A 21,080-nucleotide genomic window follows, 5' to 3' on the forward strand; every position below is an offset into this window, starting at 1 on the left:
GTTAAGTTCTTCTTCTGGGATTGATTAAACACGGTGCATGAAAAACACAGATAACTATGGACTATCAGAGCGATGTAGCATATGACGAGTCTAAGATTGACTGTATTAGTGTGTAAAGGACTACTAGATCTTTACCAGCCCGAGCAATCCAGCCTATCTCTGGCCAGAACCACTACAAAAGTGGTCAGAAAAGAGACAATATTGATGGATGACATTCACCAACAGAAACTACCTCTCCATCAAGTTCGATGGCAGACATCGAATAACAAGTGCAGCGGTAAGCTTTATTGAGCTGGAAAGTATGTTGCTGAAGGAACCATAGTTTATGGAAGAGCTTTGGGTCATTCAGAGCTGACGAGCGAGGTACTGACAGGCAGTTTGTTGCTCTGCCAACCTGAACCAGACATCGATTATTCTCACAAGTAATGGCCAAGAAGTTGCGAGTGAAAAGTATTGGACTTGAATTATCACAAATCCCTGTGAATGAAGCAAAACAGATAATTATCTTGATATTCGAAAGTGCAACAGAGGAAGATTAAGACCATTTTCTTAAACTGTTTTAGGGACATAACCGGTTGATATGGCTGATCTACAACGAAAGTTATTCAACACTTGAATATGAATGTAGATGATTCAAACCTGGAATCCATTAAGTGCTTAAGTGAAGAACAACTTTGGGTTCATAAGACAATCCTTGCTGACTTATGCTGAAGGTTTGATTTATCAATCCACTAAACTAAGCTCAAGGCTTAAAAGAGGAAATTTGAGCACCTACATAGATTATCTATGTCGTATTCATAGTAATACATTTTCTGCAATTTATTTTACTACTATAGCAAATGGGCATAGGTATTTGTATTTGTTGGTATTTTACTACGGATTATTGCTGATGTGTTGGCAGAGCACATTATAACCTGGTTAAAAGCTACCTAAAAGGATCTAAATGACCATATAACTACCTTTAACAATCTGAGTTCTGTAAAGCATTAGATGTAGTGAAGATACACTCTGCTAATTATTACCCCGAGTTTGATGGTTTAGTAATGCAGAATGCCATTTATATGCTTTCCAAGTTTGTTAATCTTAACAAGTTGATTTAGAAAGATATTTGATAGCATACACTGTAACTGAGAAAATATCAACAGTTTGTTTGACAAACATGTTCATGTCTGGGTGGAAAGTGTTGTTTTCTGTAGATTTAACACATGGTCCTCCAACTAGAGCATATTACTTATAATCCACAATAATATATGAGTAGTTAAGGGGTTTGCATTAGTTTATACACACTTGGAAACTGTAAAATACTGAGTGTGATTTTAGTGTGTATAAGTGGAACAGAAGCCTCTGTTAAGCTATGGATGGATACCTTAAATTGCACGGTAGCTAGTCAGCCCAGTAATTTCGGGAAGGGAAAATTGCGTAGTGCATGCTGGTGAGCTGCACCTATATATTATGAAAACAAAATATGATTATTCTGTATAATCTGATACAGAAGATATGAAGGAAAGATCTAGGAATACTTATCTGGCTGTTCATGATAAGAAAGATGAGGAATATTCAGATCTAAAGACCAGATACAACACCAATGATCGGTTAAACTACTCTGGCAGTTTCTCACTTGGCATGCTTGGGATTAGCCACAATTATTAACACTTAGTACAGTGCTTTGGTTAAAAAACCAACTGCTAAAAGGAGGTGGAGATTCTTACTTTCCAAGATAGTGAATGATAGTCATTGTTTAATGTAAAGATAGGAAAGTTGATGCCAATGATGTAGTGCCAACTGTAGCAACAATTGTACAACTGAAGATGTTAGGTAGACATTTGAAAACTCAGCTGAAAGAGCTTTGCAACCCTTGTTGTCGTAGCTATTGGGTTGTATTGTTAAGTACGATATGTTTATTACATTTTCTGATTACCACTTGATCACCTAGAATAAGATCATTTAGACTGAATAGATTTTGCAACACTTATATTTTAAATTACTGATAACGAATATTCTTAGGGTATCATATGATAGCTGATTGATTTACACACAGTTAGAATGGTTGGTGTTTGTAGTTGTAATACCTGGACCACTAACAGTATGCACAATTGAAGTTAGTAGATTCGAAAACTCAGCTGAAAGGGCTTACCAACCTTTCTTTTTGAGCTGCTTAGTGATTTTGTGAGATTGGACATGTTATGTTGTGCCTAGAGGATCGCTGACACGATTAGCCAATTCAAAAAGTTGTGTGCAGCATACCACATGGTCCCTTCTAGACCCTTCTCCATTCACCTTAAGAGTGTACATAACGTTTCCACGTGCAGTGAGGAAGTTGTGCTTCCACTGAGTGTTTACTGGTATATATTACTATAACAGTGTGAATATCAATTCTGATTTACTAGAATATTACCTGAATAGTATATATGGCTGCTTTTTGTTAGTGATTACTTTGTGATGCTTGAAAATAAACATTTGGTACATTTGACAACCCATGAATGTCAGAACTAGGATTTTTGGTACTTCCCCACACCAAACGATGGTTCTAAAAAACATTTTTCAGCAGAAGTATTCATTCTTCAACCGGTTTCACTTGATGAAAAATATCAAAATTTAAATAATAGAAATATAACAACCCAAAAAGAAAAACTTATTAATAGCTTATGTCGTTAAATTTTACAAGAAGTTTAGACTGCCAGACTTTCATGCAATCATGTTGTAAATTTATAAAAGTAGCACATGAGACAATTTAAAAGTAGTTGTAAAATCCATTACGTTCATGAAAACATGTAGATGTAAATATAAAATTAATCATTATATTTTTTACAGAGAACTAACATGATAGCAGATTAATAAATAACATCCCACCAAGTTTTCTCTTCATTCTTTTAGCTGTACTTATACTGGCTGAAAATCAAGTATTTTATACTTAAGAAACCCATCTTAAGGAAAAGCATTTTATAAAAATTGCTCCTTCAACAAAATTTTAACTTGTTTCAACTGAATGGATGATTTTTTATTTTGAATATTATTTTGCACGTTAAAAGACCACAGGAAATGAATTATGGCTTTATGAAGTGACCTGAGAACGTCATTGAAGTATTTTACACCAGCTCCAATGGCACTGTGGTTTGAGCTGTTATGTGTTATTACGTGAATGGTGGTTTATGTACATTGCAATGTATATATATACATGCATGTACATACAAACAGTGGTAAGCGTTGAATGACATCAATGGATCAATTATACGAAGAATAAAACTATTAAACAGCTTGTTAATGAACACAAAGTATATGATCTAAATGTCAAAACCTTGTGGCATTATATTAACCGTGATTACAGATTTAAGAAGTATTATTTGAAGATACAGAGCACAGTGGCTCCTGAATGTTTTTGCTACCAGTCAGCTGGCTACTAATGTTTTCGTTACAAAGGCATTTCGCCACTAGATCATTTTGCTACTTGATAATTTTGTGTCATAATCTCCCTTATATATTTTATTTAAGGTCGTGAAATAAAATATTTCATCAGTATTAGTTAATTAGGCAACTACTTCAGTTAGTAAAATATTAAAACATATTGGTAAATATTTCTTCAATATTTGTCCATTAGAGAAACACTCCTTTGAAACAAAAATATCTTATGTTGTAAGTATTTTTATTTAAAATTATGAAAGATCTGACCATTTTAAAACTTATTCAGAATATGAGCAATTCCACGAAGAAAGCAGCGTTTTTGCTGGGTCATAAGCCTGTAGCAACTCTCTTATGTGTTGATATGCGTCTCTATATTTCTTCTTCTTAGTAACAATGTTTCAGCCATTACAACGAGCCATTTTTGTTCTACTTAAATCGTCTTCTCTTCTCTTCTCATATCATTTATCAGGGCTCACATGTTGGGATGGATATTTGTTACAAAACTTCTAATGCCTTGTAAAAATGTTCAATGGTATTGTTTGTACGTGGCGTGCCATTTTCAGTTCTTGTATAAACATTCCAGGAACCTATAGAAAACGTTGGTTTGACTCTTGTCCATTGAAAACGATATAATAGGTTTTAAAGTAAGAAACAAGTAAGAAAAAGTAAGAAACTTGAGAAATATTATTATCATTGATGAGCTCTTTAAAACCTTCCACGAGATCTTCACCCAGCAGGAAAGCAAGTGCAAGGAAAATCTGATTTTGAGGCTGAACTGATCATCTCGATGGTACCATTGCTTCAGACTTAGTTCTGCAACTCCATTCTGCTTCTGCTTATCATATATGTTATTTACTAACTTCTTTACATTTCTCGTTGAAGTCCCTAAATGTGGTATGCTTGATCACAAGAAGACAAAAACATTTTACGACTACACTCGTGAAAGTAGCAAATGTGTGACCCAGGGCTGGAAAGATTGTGGACCTTTGACATTGCTTTGCATGTGACATTATTTTCCGGAATAGTTGTCGACCCATAATGAATCATCTATACATAGCTGAAAAAATTAATGAAATACCCTAGTAGCAAAAACAGTGGAAACGAGCTGATCGGTAGCGAAATGTCCGAGAGCAAAATGCTCAGAAGCAAACTGTCTTAAAAACACAGAGAATTTTTATTATAATTGCTACTTATAAAGGAATGTTTTCAATTTGAAATTAAAATAATTAACAGGAAGTGAATTTTGATGGAAAGATAAAAATAACAAAGCGATTTACACTACATTTAAGATAAAACACATATACTGACAGAAAAGAAAAATATAGCTCACATGGTGAATATTTAGCTGATAAGAAATTTTTTTTGGAAGAAAGTCATAATAGAGAGTTGAGGTACGAGTTAGTGGATTCTGGCAGACTACTAACCTGAAACAGCCACTTTTTATAACAAACATTTTTGTAATCTTGATCCTACTCACTTTGCCTCGCCTTAGTGGTACAGCGGTATTCATGCGGACTCACACTGCTAGAAACAGAGTTTTGACACCCGTGGTGGGTAGAGCACAGATAGTCCATTATGTACCTTTGTGCTTCATTCCAAGTAACCAATCAATCAAATAATCGGGCCCGGCATGACCAAGCGTGTTAAGACGTTCGACTCGTAATCCGAGGGTGGCGGGTTTGAATCCCGTTCGCACCAAACATGCTTGCCCTTTTAGCCGTGGGGGCGTTATAATGTGACGGTCAATCCCACTATTCGTTGGTAAAAGAGTAGCCCAAGAGTTGGCGGTGGGTGGTGATGACTAGCTGCCTTTCCTCTTGTCTTACATTGCTAAATTAGGGATGGTTAGCGCAGATAGCCCTCGAGAAGCCTTGCGCGAAATTCAAAACAAACAATCAAATAATCAAATCCATTTCTTTCCTGCTGGATCAAGACTCAGTTTATTTAACAACCTGTGTTGGACATTCTCAAAGGAATGGCAACAGAGAGTAGCACAACTTTAGGTGTTCGTCAGTCAGCAGTACCATCGAAACTTGGAGGACCAATGAATTCACAGGTATTAGGGGTACATTTTCTTTTGATGATATCTGGTATGGAAACACGTGACGGTCAAATAACAGTTGCTTGATCAAAGTACTTGATTTAATATCCTATTTGTAAGGGTAGTTTTAGAGGAGAACAGACAAAACCTTTTGATTGTTGAAGGTCTGACAAACAAAGCAAACTATAAGACCCCTGTTACTCGATTGATATTCGACACAGTCTAACCATTGGATGAATATGCACTACTAAATGATGCGCTATGTAAAGAACCTCAATGTGTCACTTCTAAAACTAGTCTAATACCACCTGGGGCCTGTAAAATGTCATTGATCATAAACTGGCCATTGTCAATACTCAAATCACCTAGGCTGTACTAACAACAGCAGCTAAAAAGCCAACAGAACTAGCACCGATGGCAGAACCGAATATGTGCGTGGACCAAAGGCCAAAGACCTTGCTTATGCTAACTTCTACTCCTATGAGAAGCCATCTGTCCAGTGTAATATTAGGGGTAATTAAATGCCTTAAAACAGTGTTAATAAGATGTGCGTCACTCTCTTAGAAACCATTACATTATTAAGTTACTTCTAAAATATTTCTAGAGCTGAAGTCTATTCAAGGATCTACTTGTTCTTGAGATGGAGTTTCAAAGTCGAAGGATAAAGACTATAGTTGTGGAGATTAACAGAATACTAGCAGACTTAGAGTTATGGCGCAAAGCACCACAACTGGCTATATAACAGTGCATTCCCTGACACTATTATCAAAGGTGGCGAAAAGATCCAAGGTGAATGAAGGGGAACTTCCACTTTAACTACAGTTAATTCACAACTGCTCAAGAGGCTCATAAATTACCAAAATAATAAATAAGAACCAACTTATCAACAAACTTAACTACCATCAGTACTGTTCAAGTAACCTTAGTGCGGTTCTCGATGCTGAGGCAACATTGTAAGAAGATGACTGCAAAGTGAACCGAGGCCTGCACCTTATACAATCATGAGTAGGAGTGGCTGCAGTTGAAATACACCCCATCTCAACTGGGAAGAAACGACTGTCAGCTGTATGAAAAGCTGGTGCAAACCAAAAAGTCTTGGTATAGACCAAGACATCATCCTTGTCACAACTGGAGCTAATTGTCAATAAACTGTTACTTTGTAGGATCTGCTGATTGGGTTGTGGTGAGAAAGATTACCTCTTGCTTTCTGTTCGGTGAGTGTAGTCCTTCAGTGGCACAGCGGTATGCACGTGGTGGGCAGAGCACAGATAGCCCATTGCGCAGCTTTGTGGTTAATTCTAAACAAACAAACAAACAATTTGTAAATGTAACTATTATATAAGTCTTTCTTTCTGTTTGTTTATCATGAATCTGTGTGTTTGTTTTTCAGGAAATTCTTGTAGGTTTTTATTATTACTTTTTTACAATTACCTTTCATTATTTAAGCAATATATTTTTGTACTTGGATTATTTCATAATGATTTTATTATTTAACATTTAATGATCTTAACAGAAAGATTTATTTATCTAATATTATTATTTCAAATTATTTTCATTTAACAATTCAAAGTTTGTATTTTGTACTGAAATGTACGTTTATTCTCTTTATTGCTAATTTTTGTTTAAAGGGTGTTTTTCTACGTATTAAGCACTCTTTTCATGTATAGTCATGATATCATTGTTTAAAAGGATGCTTATTTTGTGTTATGAAATTAATTGTCGTTAGAAAGCTTAATTTTGTCTCTTTCAGGTATTCTTTCATCATCTTTAATGGATTAATTTCGAAGTGCTGTAAACCGAATTTGTAATTATGTTTGTCGTATTGTGTTAATATTTCGTCTATAGTTTTTCAGAATTTTTTTTTTTATTTAGTGAATTTAATTTTGTATTATGATTACTGTTTCATGTTACATGGATTTCGATTTACTGTCTTGTTAAAGGGCTGTGCTGTCGTTATTGTATGTGTTTATATGGGTGAGAAGGGGTTACCATACTCCCTGACCAATACGCTGAATATGTTTTATATTACATTTAAATTAGCCTGCATTAGGTTAACACCGTCTTGTATATGAGTCTGACTAATAGTTATGAGATAAAACAGCTTAAAGGCAGGAAAAGTGGCCATTCAGAATTCTGAACAAGCATACACATTGTGTTTGTGACATCAAAAAGACGGTTTTTTTTTCTCTCAAATTGTGTCTAGATTCTTTCTTTCTCACGAAGCATTTTAGAGAAATTCAGAACTAATTTGAAACAACTATTTTATCACATCTTATTTGTCAGACCTCTTTTAAAACTCTATGTAAAAATACATTACCTGAGGATACCACAGTTATCGAAATGACTTTTCAGTAGAAGTTTATGTTCTCGAAATTTCTATAATAATCAAGAAACAAGCTTGTTCAAATTTTCCCCATTATGGTTTGTGAAATAGAAGTGGACTAGTGACTCCATTATTTATACCAGCATCGATTATATCGATTGATGTTATATAAAAAAAACAGACTAACTAAAATTACTGTTACATTGATTAATGTCACGAAAATAATCAACTAATTGAAATTATTGTTTTTGATTATTCTAACTTTCCAACAATCAATATTTACTCTTTTTGACTCTCCTTATCATTTTCGATTAATTCAAGGTTGTACAGTTTAATATATTTGCGTCACAATGTTTGGTGTGATGGGATTGATATCTGCGACCCGCAGATTACGAGTCCAGCGTCCTAACCACCTGGCCATGCCGGGCCCCATTTTAAATAAATAGGTGTAAAGTAAGAAGAGATTTATAGCCATCTCGATTGCCCTGCATGGCCAGGTGATTAATGTGCTCGAATTGTAATCTGAGAGTCGCGGGTTCGAATCCCCGTTACATCAAATATGCACACCCGTTCAGCCGTGTGAACGTTATAATGTTACGGTCAATCCCACTATTTGTTGGTAGAAGAGTAGCCCAACTAACTACCTTTCCTCTAATCTTACATTGCAAAATTAGGGATGGCTAGTACAAATAGCCCTCGTGTAGTTTTGCGCGAAATTAAAAACAAACAAACAAACAATAGCCATCAAGATAGTCTAGATGACTCAAAGTATAATTTTAACCAAAATATTTGAATATTTCTAAAAAATAAGATCATTATTATTAAGATGGAATACGAATACACTTAATGTTCTCAAATTCAGAAGTATATGTTATATTAAACTTATATGCACTTTGTATAATGAAACAGGTTCTAGATCATAATGATCATGATTTATTACAAAATCAAACAATTTATCAGACAACTGTAGAAAAGTGTGTAATTCGGCATTTAACCTATCGCAATAAAACCTTACCAGAACATATATGATGTTAAAATATAACATCAAATTATTCTAAGTAGCGTTTATAACCTCATATCATTTCATATTAAACATTCAGCTCTTAGTTGGTCCTCCTTGTACTCTGGCATACTGTCGATGAAGTTATTGATGTAAACTACGATATTTCATCCCATCTTCATTACAAGGTAACTGGTTTAGCGTCGTGGCTAGAAGTATTCTAGCTCAATTCTGCCCAACAATTCCAAATGAGATTATAATTTGGAGACTTTTCTGGCCAAGGAGATCTTGTTAGGTTCTCCTGATCGAGATAATATTGTACAATACACGCACTGTGAGCAGAGACACTGTCATTCTGGAATACAAAGTTATTGCCAAACCTTGCCCTAGTATATGGCAGAAATATGGTTTTCATTATAATGAATAGTTGTTCAAACATGTTCTGCACCATCGTATGTCTGATCCCTGTGGAAAGTCACTTTTCTGTTATCAAGACTCATTTAAAAAAATAGAAAAGATATGTCGCTAGTATTCTAACTCTAAGTTGACATGCTGTATTGCCCAAGTAACGCAGTAAACTTGGTTAATTCTGGTTAATATCAGTTTGTAGATAATCCTTCTTACAAAATAACATATTTGGTCAGTCTCCGATTCACTATTCTTCTGGATACTCGGAAATAAACGTGTTCATGCCATTCCTGTTGTAAGGTGATGCAAGTCTTTTGACCAACCATGAATTATTAACTTCATCAAAAACATGATCATCTGAAGCAATAGTCTTCTAGCGTGTACCAGTAGACTTTTCTGGAACAATATTTCCTGTAGTCCGATTACATCTCAAGAGTCTGGATACAGTACACTATACACCATAATTTGTAGATATATGACTTTATGGTTACTATTTTCATTTTTGTTGTTTTTTGCACCTCTCAATATTTTAGGTAAAAGCTTGCTAGTTATAACTTTATTTTTTAAATGGTTTTCTTTTGTCTTTTAGTAAAATTTGAGGTTTTCATCCTCACCAACCATATAGTTGTCACGACACCATTGCCAGAAATAAATAAATTTCGAAAACAGTTTAATTTTTATTACTTCTTCACATAATGTATAACTACCCAAATTTTATTTGTTTAGTTCGTAAAAACTCTTACGAATTTATTTTGAAGGAAGCTGTTACAAAACTATCAACGTGTATACATATACACAATTCAAAATTTTTATAATTTGTAACAAGACTTGGTTGATTGATTTTAGCGTTATAAGTCTGCAATACTGCTGTCTCCAGTTCTGGTTAAACACAATATTAAAAAAGAAAGAAACAAAAAAACAAGCAGCCCTAAACCATGTTAATACTTTTTACATGTAGTTATATGATTAGTCTTTTTTATTATTTTAACTTTTGTGGTTTCATTTTATGTTAAATAATTACCTAAAGAAGCGATAATTCCTTACTGAAAAAAACTTCAAATTTTCTTTCTGTTTTTTCCTTGCCTATTAAATACAATTAAAAATTAGGATATTTAGAACTTCAATAGGTGAAATTCATGGTTGATGTTTGTTAAATATCATTTCTTTTTATTGTGTCTAATACTTCACATTCACTACGGGTAAAAATTAAGATCAAGGTTCCAAATCGGCCACATGGAATCTCTGATATCTTGAATAAATTTATAGGTTCTCTAACACTTCGACATACAGATGCTTGACTACATTGAACATACTTTCGTATCTGTACAGCTATAGCATATCGAATCTTTATTTACTAGTTTGTAATCTGTTTCTAAGCAAGGCATTTTACGAGAGCTGTTCAAAAAATACGCGGACTGACGTTATAAAACAAAATGTACTTTATTTAGAAGTTACAGGTATGTGATTCCTTCAAAGTACTCTCCTCCCCAACGCACACACTTATCCCAACGGTGTTTTCACTTGTTGAAACAGTCCTGGTATGCTTCTTTTGTAATGTCCTCCAGCTCCTTCGTCGCATTTGCCTTAATCTCGGGAATCGTCTCAAATCTTCTTCCTTTCAAGGGTCTTTTGAGTTCGGGGAACAAGAAACAATCGCAAGGAGCAAGGTCAGGTGAGTAGGGGAAGAACAGTGATCGAGTGCTTGGCCAATAACTCACGAGTTCTGAGGCATAAATTTCGCAGCAACGCGGTGCATCTTCAATTTTCGGTCAAAATCTCGTAACAAGATCCAACTGATATCCTACACTCTTCAGCAAGCTCCCTGACAGTCAGACGTCGATTTGCCCGCACCAGGGTGTTGATTTTATCGACGTGTGGGTCGTCAGTTGACGTGGAAGGACGTCCAGGACGCTCATCATCTTCAATGGACTGTCGACCATCCTTAAAACGTTCATGCCACTTGAAACATGCCGTACGCTTCATAGCAACATCACCGTAAGCCGTGTTAAGCATACCAAAAGTTTCAGTCGCATATTTTCCAAGTTTAACACAAAATGTCACAGCAAGTCGTTGCTCCTTCAGGTCATTCATTTTGAAATCCGCAAAACGAAAAAATCGCACTTCTTTTAACACCCCGTAGCTAATACACAAATGAAGATATCTGCAATCGGGAAATGGCGTCGTAATCAGCTGATCTGTGCAAACCTAGCGACACCAAGCGGATTCCCCTGGAACCAACTGGAGCCGCGCAATTCAAACAGTCCGTGTATTTTTTGAACAGACCTCGTATATCTGTTCATTTACTGGTGTTTTCAGTGGTGTAGCTACACAGTTTTCCTGGGATGAGGTGTGCAAACCATTGAAAAGTTTCCGAAATCATTACATAGTAATAATTAACATTAACAAAATAGACCATAATTAATTCAATAATTAAACAGTGATTTTATTATTTATTATTGCGTTGAACTTTGAGTCAGTTATTTTTTGAGTATATACACGATTAAAACTGTTGGTATGTAGTTTTACTTTTTATTGGCTGTTTTTGCACTTATAATACTTTCTTTCAGCATAATTTTCTTTAGTAAATTTAGATTATATAGTGATGTTATGATAAATTTTATTACATTAAAACATTAGACATAAAAACAAATAATTTGGTTTTAAAAAAGGGATTTAGCTCTTGTTTTCTTACCGAATAAATCTCGTTGACAAATTCCAGATTCCGAACAGACTGGACCAGAAGAAACAGTTCGCCCTGTAAGTGTAACCTTTGTGTTTTTATTGATCAGCTTCTCTGGTACGTAGTAATTTGGCAGTATTAATGGTTTATATTAAAGAAGCTTTTTCGCATGGCCAAGCGCGTTATGTCGTGCGACTCGTAATCTGAGGGTCGCGGGTTCGCATCCGCGTCGCGCCAAACATGCTCGCCCTCCCAGCTGTGGGGGCGTTATAATGTGCCGTCAATCCCACTATTCGTTAGTAAAAGAGTAGCCCAAGAGTTGGCGGTGGGTGGTGATGACTAGCTCCCTTCCCTCTAGTCTTACACTGCTAAATTAGGGACGGCTAGCACAGATAGCTCTCGAGTAGCTTTGTGCGAAATTCCAAAAAAACAAACAAACAAAAACAATGACAAAAAACGTAATTGAATACATGAGTATATATACAGATTAAAATATTCCCGTATTTGCTACAAATAATGAAAAAATGCATTTTATTTATAGCTACATCTTGGAGAAACTTAAAGCTTTTCATTCTGTGGTACTTTTTCTTAAATATCACTCACTGTGTGTGTGTTACAGTTATCCAAGGAGGCACTAGATGCTGCTAGTGTTTTATATATATATATATATATATATATATATGTTAGAATATATATATATCACTGGGCCCGGCATGGCCAGGTTGTTAAAGTACTCGACTGGTAATCCGAAGGTCTTTGGTTCGACTTCCCGTTACATTAAACAGGCTCTCCCTTTCAGCCATAGGAGCGTTATAATGTAAAGATCAATCCCACTATTCGTTCGTAAAAGAGTAGCCCAAGAGTTGGCGGTGGGTGGTGATGACTGGCTGTCTTCCTTGTATTTTTACACTGCTAAATTAGGGACGGCTAGCGCAGATAGCCCTCGTGCAGCATTACGCGAAATTCAAAAACAAACATATATTATTATCGTTGTAAGCAACATTTTCAAAGTTTTAATTTCGATCTCTATGAGAGGGAGTTCATTTTTAGGATGGCCTAAGGATGTAAAAGATTCACGAAAGTTAAGAATCAGTAAGGTTTATGTAATAAGTAGAAATAAAGGTACACTATGTGAAAGAACAGTAAGAGATAATGAAAGCAATTCAGTGCCAGCCAATTTACTAACTGGCTAAACAGTGAGTTAGTGAGCACTGATCGATGGATTTAGCCAGTTTAGTATCAAAAGTTATAAAGTGTCATTAGTGAGAGTTATACCATCTCTTCTAGCTAGTATCAGTTACTTGTGGGTCATGTCATAATTTATTGATCAAAATTAAGTAAATTAGGTCTATAAGAGTTAAGTAAATGTGAGTGTAGGAAATGTTTACTGAAAATATGAACTAATTTCTTATCATTCTGTGAATTGAGCTTGAAATTCTTTTAACCAAATTATCCAAAAGAACCTCCCAAGGATAGAGCTTATTCTAAAAGTATGATATTTCATATGATGCGGCAATGAATTACCTGTTTTAAAGCAACAGCACAAGATATATCAAATACATTTTTCACTTAAGATATGATACTAAAATAAATTATGCATGAATTTGTACTTTCAACTTCCATTACTATTTTTATTATTATTATGCTACTGAAAAATTGTATTTCCTTTTCCAGCTGCTATATGTTTGTGATGGTTGTACAGATATGTAGTAGAAATAACTTGTATGTTTAGGATTTGTATTGCTTTTCCTGATGGAAATTCTCCTTCATTATGTTGCATGTTGTTTTCTGAGACGTGCAAACGTCTTGTCACTGGTGTTTGTGAGCTTTCACTAAGTATGTACACTTTTCTTACCATGTCTAAGGAATGACTTTCATGATGGTTCACCAAGCTGTTTAATATCTTTGTTTTTCCTGCCATTAAGTACAAGGGATATCAATAAATCCCAAATTGAATCTGTATTTATGACTTTATGAGTACTTTGTTTTGGAAAGGCTGTTACACACTTTTTCCATAAATGGTAACTTCTTATCAGCATCATGCTACCTATGAATTAGCAAACAGTGTCAAAATGTTCTTATTTATGATGTTCCCATATGATTTTATATGTGGTTGTCACATGACTAACTAATACACATGTTTTAAAATAGTCTTCATATAATACATCCAGACCTCTGTAATAAAGAAAAATAATAATATGGAAGATATGTGTTCCAATTTTAGTGAAACATTTTCAGTTTTAAAATTCAAATAGTACTGTCATTTAAAGAGTTTTAAATTTTAAGAGTAGTGTTCTATGCTGTAGAAGGTAAACAAATTTTGAAGAAAAAAACTAGTGTAATAAAACAAGTATATTTTGGTATATATCATATACAGAAATCTAACTCCCATTAGTTTGATGCTTAGAATGGATATTTATGTTGTTTTCTACTCAGGAACAGCCTCATCCAGATGAAGTTCCAGGTCCACAAGTACCAGCTATTCCCATTCCAGGACCACGGGTAAGGTTTAGCATGCTTGATCTGTTATTTTCTTTGTACTAGTTACAGCTTGGCACGTTTCTGTGATAAATAAAGTTAATTTATGTTTAAATATTATAACTTAGTATATAATGCAGTTTAGGCAGGGAAATATTTTGTAATAAATAATTCATTTACTTTAACTTATCTTTATTCATTTACTAAGAGGATGCTTGTTAGGACTGTCATCTTGCAATAAGAGAACATTTGTGTCAAACAGTAAAATCCTTTGTGTACATTTAAAACTTTATCTATCTGCCAACTGATAAAATATAAGTGCCACATGTATCTAATATTGCTGGGCTTTGTTCAGTATTACATAAAATTCAACTTCTAGGTGTAATATTTCAAAACAATTAATAATAATACCAAGTCTGTATTAGAAGCAACTCTCTACAAATTAACTGGCCCAAATAACAGAAAAAAACGTTTTTCAATTAATTGTGATGTACTGAAAATAAATCTACATGTTTATGATACTTTTTTTAATAGTGAATCATGTAGAAAAAATGTTGATACTATTTCTGTTAAATAGCAGAATAATAAATATTGAATAATGTTTGATTAACATTTGTGCAAGGTGTATGAGGGAAAATATTGTGTTAATACAGGAAATAATATATCTATCATAGTCTTGGTGATAAATTCATATGTTTAGAATGACACAGCACATGAACTAGTGAATAATACTCGTGGTAATTAGTGTACAACCAATAAACCTATGTATAATAAATATTAATTAACACAAAATTATAGCTTTCCTTGTAATTCTTTGGTATTTCTCATAAAGATTTCTTTTCTAGGGTGAAGCAGGTGAGCCTGGTATCCCAGGGAGGACTGGAGAAGCAGTAAGTTTTATCTATAAAAATTGTATTTTTTAAAGTAAAATGTGATTTTTGTTGTAAAACAAATGTTTTATAATTCCATTAAGAGGATTTTGAAGCTCATAAAAAAAAACTGTTAATGATAGCATGAGTCTACCTTTATTAGAAAAACATTTATTTGATCACATTAGAACAGAATAGTGATTAATCAGGGAAAGCAGAGAAACAAAAAGAGCTTTTTGTCATTTTTGTTTCTTTTAAGTAATGAGATAATTTTTTCACAATTTGGGTGTGTATTTATTAATAGATTATGTTACAGCATACTTATAGGAAAATAATGAATGAAATTGATGCTGAAGTAATATTCAGCTGCATATATAGTTGTGGAAAATAATAATTTATGATGCTGTTAAAAAAGTTATAATAACAGTATGATGTTATTATAGTTCACTAACTAGATTACACTTATTGTTTAGATCTGTATTTACACCATTAAATTGTTTTTATCTAAATACAAGTTTGTTGAACTTTGCAATGTTTAAAAACATGGTTATTTTTGCAAAATAACCTTTATGGATTTGTTGTTATTTCAAAGTACAATATATACATATATGCTTCGTTGAGTATAAGATTATGCTGAAAACTATAGTATTTACATTATGTTAGTTGAGAAAAATTTAGTGTATAAACCAAACATTAGAAATTAGCCCAGACAAGGATATTAAATCTTTAGAGTGTAGGCATGTGTAGGCATAAAAATAAAAATTAATATTCTTACTGATGAGGTGTGTGTGTGTGTATATATATTTATATATATAGCTTACACTGTTACGAGATTGTAACTTTGTAGGAAAGAAAGAGATACATGATTTAAAGTTATAATGAAAAATAAAATATTAATGTCAGTAGTGTGCTAAATCCAGTTTCAGCACTTTATAAAATAATGTTTACTTATAGAGCAACAACATTTATCTGTTATATTAATATAAGATCTCAAACTGATGCAAATGAAGAAAATAATATAGAGGTCAAGGAGCTAATTTACATTTTAAGATAAAACTTGAGTGGCCAATTTTCACTGCTCTATAGTACTAAATCTGAAAGTTAACACCCTACGTAGAAAGTTTGTTTTTAAGAATGTACATTGAGTTAGTTTTATTGAATTACTGATTTATTTAAAATGGTGTAAAGTTGTTTTTATTTTGGTTCAATAGAGATGCCAGACTAGATGAATCTCAAATACCTTACTGTATTGAAAACCAAAGCAAAAGATATATAAACTTCATTTTCTTTCTTTATTTATAGTGAACAAATATAACATTAATATAAATAAGAAATTAGTGATAGAACTATGTAAATACAGTTGAGGATAAAATTCAGAGTAATGTTTTATCATTTACAATAATTAAGAACTTTTTTGTGGTATGTTGTATGTTGAATAACATTACCTACGTCACTCAGTAGTGTACTATATTTGTTTGAAATAATTTACATCACAAGAAAGACTTTAAAAGTTGCTTAAACTATATAACTAGGCAATGATCTATTTTGCTGTGTGTGTTTCAGCTAAAACAGTGGGAACACTATATAAAAATTATTTGTTCTTATCTACTTTCCATTGCTATGGAAAATGTACTACTTACTCAGCACAGGAAAACTAGAGCTCTGCACTTTTTAAAGAAAAGTAATCCATTGTTAGAATGTTATTGCCAGTTTTAGTACCAAAAGTTGTTACATTTTGCCATTGACCAAAATACATTAAAGCCAATAAAGATCATTTAGGCAGTGAATTTTTGTTGGACTTAGGAACATTTTACAAAATTATTAGATAATAAAAATAATTTGCCATAAAGATCCCTTGCAAAGCATTCATAGAAAGAAAAATATTTTTAAAATAGAAAATTAAAGAAATATCTTTCTTATAATGGGTCAACTATAAGACACGCGCAACATATATCCAACATCAATGCTGATTTTACTTATTTTAAAGGGAAGTCCAGGACAACCAGGAGCTCATGGAATCCCAGGTGAACCAGGTCCTCCAGGACCACCAGGAGATGTATGTTGAATTTAAGTGTTGTTATTTTACTTCATGCTTTGAGTTATAGAAACTATATTAAGTTCAGTGAAAAGGGAATGCTGTTAACATTAGAAATATATTATGGCTTATATCATGAAGATTTTCAGCATTTTTTTGTGTAAATAAACCACTTTTTAGTAAATGGTTAACTAAATTTATGTAAATGAACTAATGTTAGTCCTAGCTATGAACAAAATATGAGAAATATTGTTTTACCATATAAAGTCATGTATGGTGGGTGATTATATTGAATTGTGATTAAAGTAACGTAAAGATTAAGCTTCACTGTCCTGTCCACGGTTAAAGAGGTTTGGCCTTGAAAAATTATGAAACTGTGTGCAAAGTTGAAAATTTAGAGATGATATTAATTATTAAAAGTTTTAAAACCTATTTTATGATAATAATTTAATGTCTTTTTCTTGTTATTGTTTTGAAGACATTTTGTTAATTTTTTAAATACTGTAGGTGTCAGGTTGGTTTCAGCAACTTGCACTACAACAAGGTCTTAATGGAGATAAAGGACCATCTCCTGATGCACTCAGTTTCATGCAAGCACAAGTGGTATGTGCTTTATATTATGTTATATGATTCAGTCTGTTATAGCAAGGGGTTTGTTTAACACAAGTGGTATGTATTTTGTATTGTATTATATGATTAAGAACTCTGTAGTATGTTAACTAAAGTAATATGTAGTTTGTATTGTCTCCTATAATTTAATCTCCTATACCCTGGAGCTTGTTTAACACAAGTAGTAAGAACTCTGTATTATGTTAACTAAAGTAGTATGTAGTTTGTATTGTCTTCTATAATTCAATCTCCTATACCATGGGGCTTGTTTGACACAAGTGGTAAGAACTCTGTATTATGTTAACTAAAGTAGTATGTAATTTGTATTGTTTTCTATAATTCAATCTCCTATACCATGGGGCTTGTTTAACACAAGAATGAACTTTGTATTGTTTATATTTCTGTGTTTCTGTACATAGTTTTTGTCAGATCAGAGAAAAATTATGAAACAATTTATCAGTTGTGAATGTTGGGCTAAACCTTTAGTGTACTAGAAATACACTATAACTAAGGGAGAGTTTTATAACACGTTTTTGTGTTTAGGCATTTCTGTGTAGAGATAATTTGCAAACATTTTTGCTCCAGTTCATGCTTTTAAAATATGTATCGAAGGAAAGTATTATAATGAATATTTTTTATTTTAAAATTTAAGCTCATGTTTTATTTTATGAAGAAGCTTAAATAACAATGGAGCTGCTGACTTTATACAGGGACCCATTGGACCCAGAGGATCACCTGGACCACCTGGACCTCCAGTAAGATTTGTATTGTTTTGTGACATTAAGAATAATGTGTTATTAATAACTTATTTAAATGCACATCATTGAAAATTAAAGGTTCACATCAGTGACATTATAGGCATTTACAATAAAGTATTCTCTTTGATGATGTGAATTTGTGAAGTAGTTGTTCATTGTTTGTTGTGGTAAGTTTAATTATAGTAATTCAACTATAATTACACAGAGGTCACTGCTCTCTGTGACTGTATATGTGGTGTAAAAAGATATTTAGTTTAAAACTGATTTTTTGTTTTTTGCAAGTATACAAGTATATTATAACTTGACACCATATCAGAAGTATGGAATTTCACTTACTCTTTTTACATAAGAAATTATTATTAGTGCTAAAAAGAACACCAATGAAGGCAGACCCACAATTAGACTTATTTCTCACTAACTGGAGTACCCATACCCTGGACAGAAGTCAAGTAAACTCATGATTAATGGAAGGTCATCTTAGGATATGAAAAGTTGCTTCCCTTATATGCAATTGTAAAAAATGCTCTTAAAAATTGTAAAACACAAAATGTGAAATGACAAATTTGCACTTGTCTCCTTGTGGACCCAACAAATCCTCATGCCAAATTTAGTAAAGTAACAGACAGAGAAGTACTGGTAACAAATGCACAAACTCATAAAAACTGCATTTGTACTCCTGCACGGACCTATTGAACCTCCAAACAAATTTTGATTAAGATCCAACCATGCTCTATGAAGTTGTAACAAAGGCATACAATAGACAGTACTGTTACATTTATATAGTACATAACAGAAATAAGTAATTCAGCTATATAAATGTAATTTTTCTAGTTTGTAACTTTTTACACAAATTTTAAACATTTGTGGCTAAGAGGGAGGGTATGAGATTCCTAAACTCATCTTTTTATTGTGTGCATGATCTGAAGCTGAGCTCACTCTTTTTGAAAAATAAATGTTCCAGAAAGTTTGTCTCTTTACTTATTTTCATGAATAATACATTTAGTCACTGAAATGTAAATAGCAGAATTTGGAATCGTAAGCTTTATTTTTTGCATGTTATTATTAAGGGACAATTTTCCTTTAAGATTATTAACTCTAAAGAGTATATATATATACATGAATTATTAGGCTTCATTTAAGTAACACAATATCAAAAAGTAGGTATATCTGTATTAATGATAAACTGTAGGTGCCGCTGAAGGCAAACATTACTTTTTAAGGTATGTTATTTTCAGAATACTGATATCAGTAATTATTTTTCAAGGTTTTTGATTTATTTTGTGAGCATAAAATTGTCTTACAAGTAAGTGAAAGTAGACAGTTGATTTAGAAGTATGTTTTATTGTTTCATTAGTTAGAGTCTGTTTAGTAAAAGAGATAAAATAAGCTTTGTATCACTAAGTTGTTAATTTTTTTCTGGCAAATTATTTGTATGCATTTTTATTCTAAATTGGCACTTTATGTTAAAAAAAGTACAAGTGGTGTACTTGTATATTATTATATGTCAGTACATTACTAGTACACATTTTGAAATAATTTTTGTTACAATTTTTTTATCATTAATATAAGATGATGTTTTTATTAAGAGATATCTGATGATGCCCCTTGTTTTTCATAGGGACCACAAGGCTTTCAAGGATTGAGAGGAGAACCAGGGGATAGAGGTCCTCCGGTAAGCTATAATTACTATTGACATCCAAAATTAGTAAGCTACCAATTTAAACAAAAACTATAAATCAACATGTAATGAATATAGAAAGAGAAAAATGCTTTTCTTATGTTTTTACTTATAAAGGTTAAAATGACTTGTTTCATCAATTGGGTACACTCTGTTAATGATATTTGTGGCCACAAACTTTATAACATCTCATGAGGTTTGGTTGGTTTTTCTTGTGTTTTTGGTTGGCTAAGGTTAGTTCTAAATCAAAATATTATGTAAATAATGTAAATGAATTTGTTATAATAAAAGTGTAATAATAAAAACACAAAATAAAAACAATAGAATTAGATATAATTATTATTGACCTTGTTTGATCATATGATAATTCAATATAATCTGGTAATAAGCTACAGTAAAGCTACCATAGATATGTTGCCTTGTTATATTACATACTTAATATGATACTAGAACAAATAAAAATGTGTCGAACTTGTTTTTTTACACATTTAGTAAATGAATGAACATCTGTGCATTCTATTCTTAAACTTTTGGACTGTGGCATTTTCACTGCACAATCCTCAAACATAAATTTATTTTTACTCTGGCTGCACACTACTAAAGCTGAAATCATCACTCAGCTTATGGTTAAGAAAGTACATTATATTATCCTTCTTATTTCAAAAGTTGTAAATTTTACATATTACCCATTTTCCTTAAATCTCGTATGATAATTCATTTAGCTGATTTATTGCAAAAAAAGACTTATCTTAATAGTTATATTCTTATCAGTCTGGCATCACCAACCAGTAGTAATATATCT

General features: G+C 32.7%; 1 protein-coding gene across 1 annotated transcript in view; it reads left to right on the forward strand.

Annotated features, from left to right (window-relative positions):
- The window catches only part of LOC143255273 (uncharacterized), a 99,803-nt gene that overhangs the window by 21,736 nt on the left and 56,987 nt on the right, over window positions 1-21,080 (forward strand). Inside the window, exons 3-9 of the mRNA XM_076510694.1 lie at window positions 11,891-11,928; window positions 14,288-14,353; window positions 15,175-15,219; window positions 17,186-17,254; window positions 17,741-17,836; window positions 18,553-18,597; window positions 20,219-20,272. Of these exons, the coding sequence (XP_076366809.1) occupies window positions 11,891-11,928; window positions 14,288-14,353; window positions 15,175-15,219; window positions 17,186-17,254; window positions 17,741-17,836; window positions 18,553-18,597; window positions 20,219-20,272 (413 nt within the window). The remainder of the gene's footprint in view (window positions 1-11,890; window positions 11,929-14,287; window positions 14,354-15,174; window positions 15,220-17,185; window positions 17,255-17,740; window positions 17,837-18,552; window positions 18,598-20,218; window positions 20,273-21,080) is intronic.

This window comes from Tachypleus tridentatus, chromosome 7 (genome assembly GCF_004210375.1).
Source record: "Tachypleus tridentatus isolate NWPU-2018 chromosome 7, ASM421037v1, whole genome shotgun sequence".
In the NCBI taxonomy this organism is placed as follows: domain Eukaryota; kingdom Metazoa; phylum Arthropoda; class Merostomata; order Xiphosura; family Limulidae; genus Tachypleus; species Tachypleus tridentatus.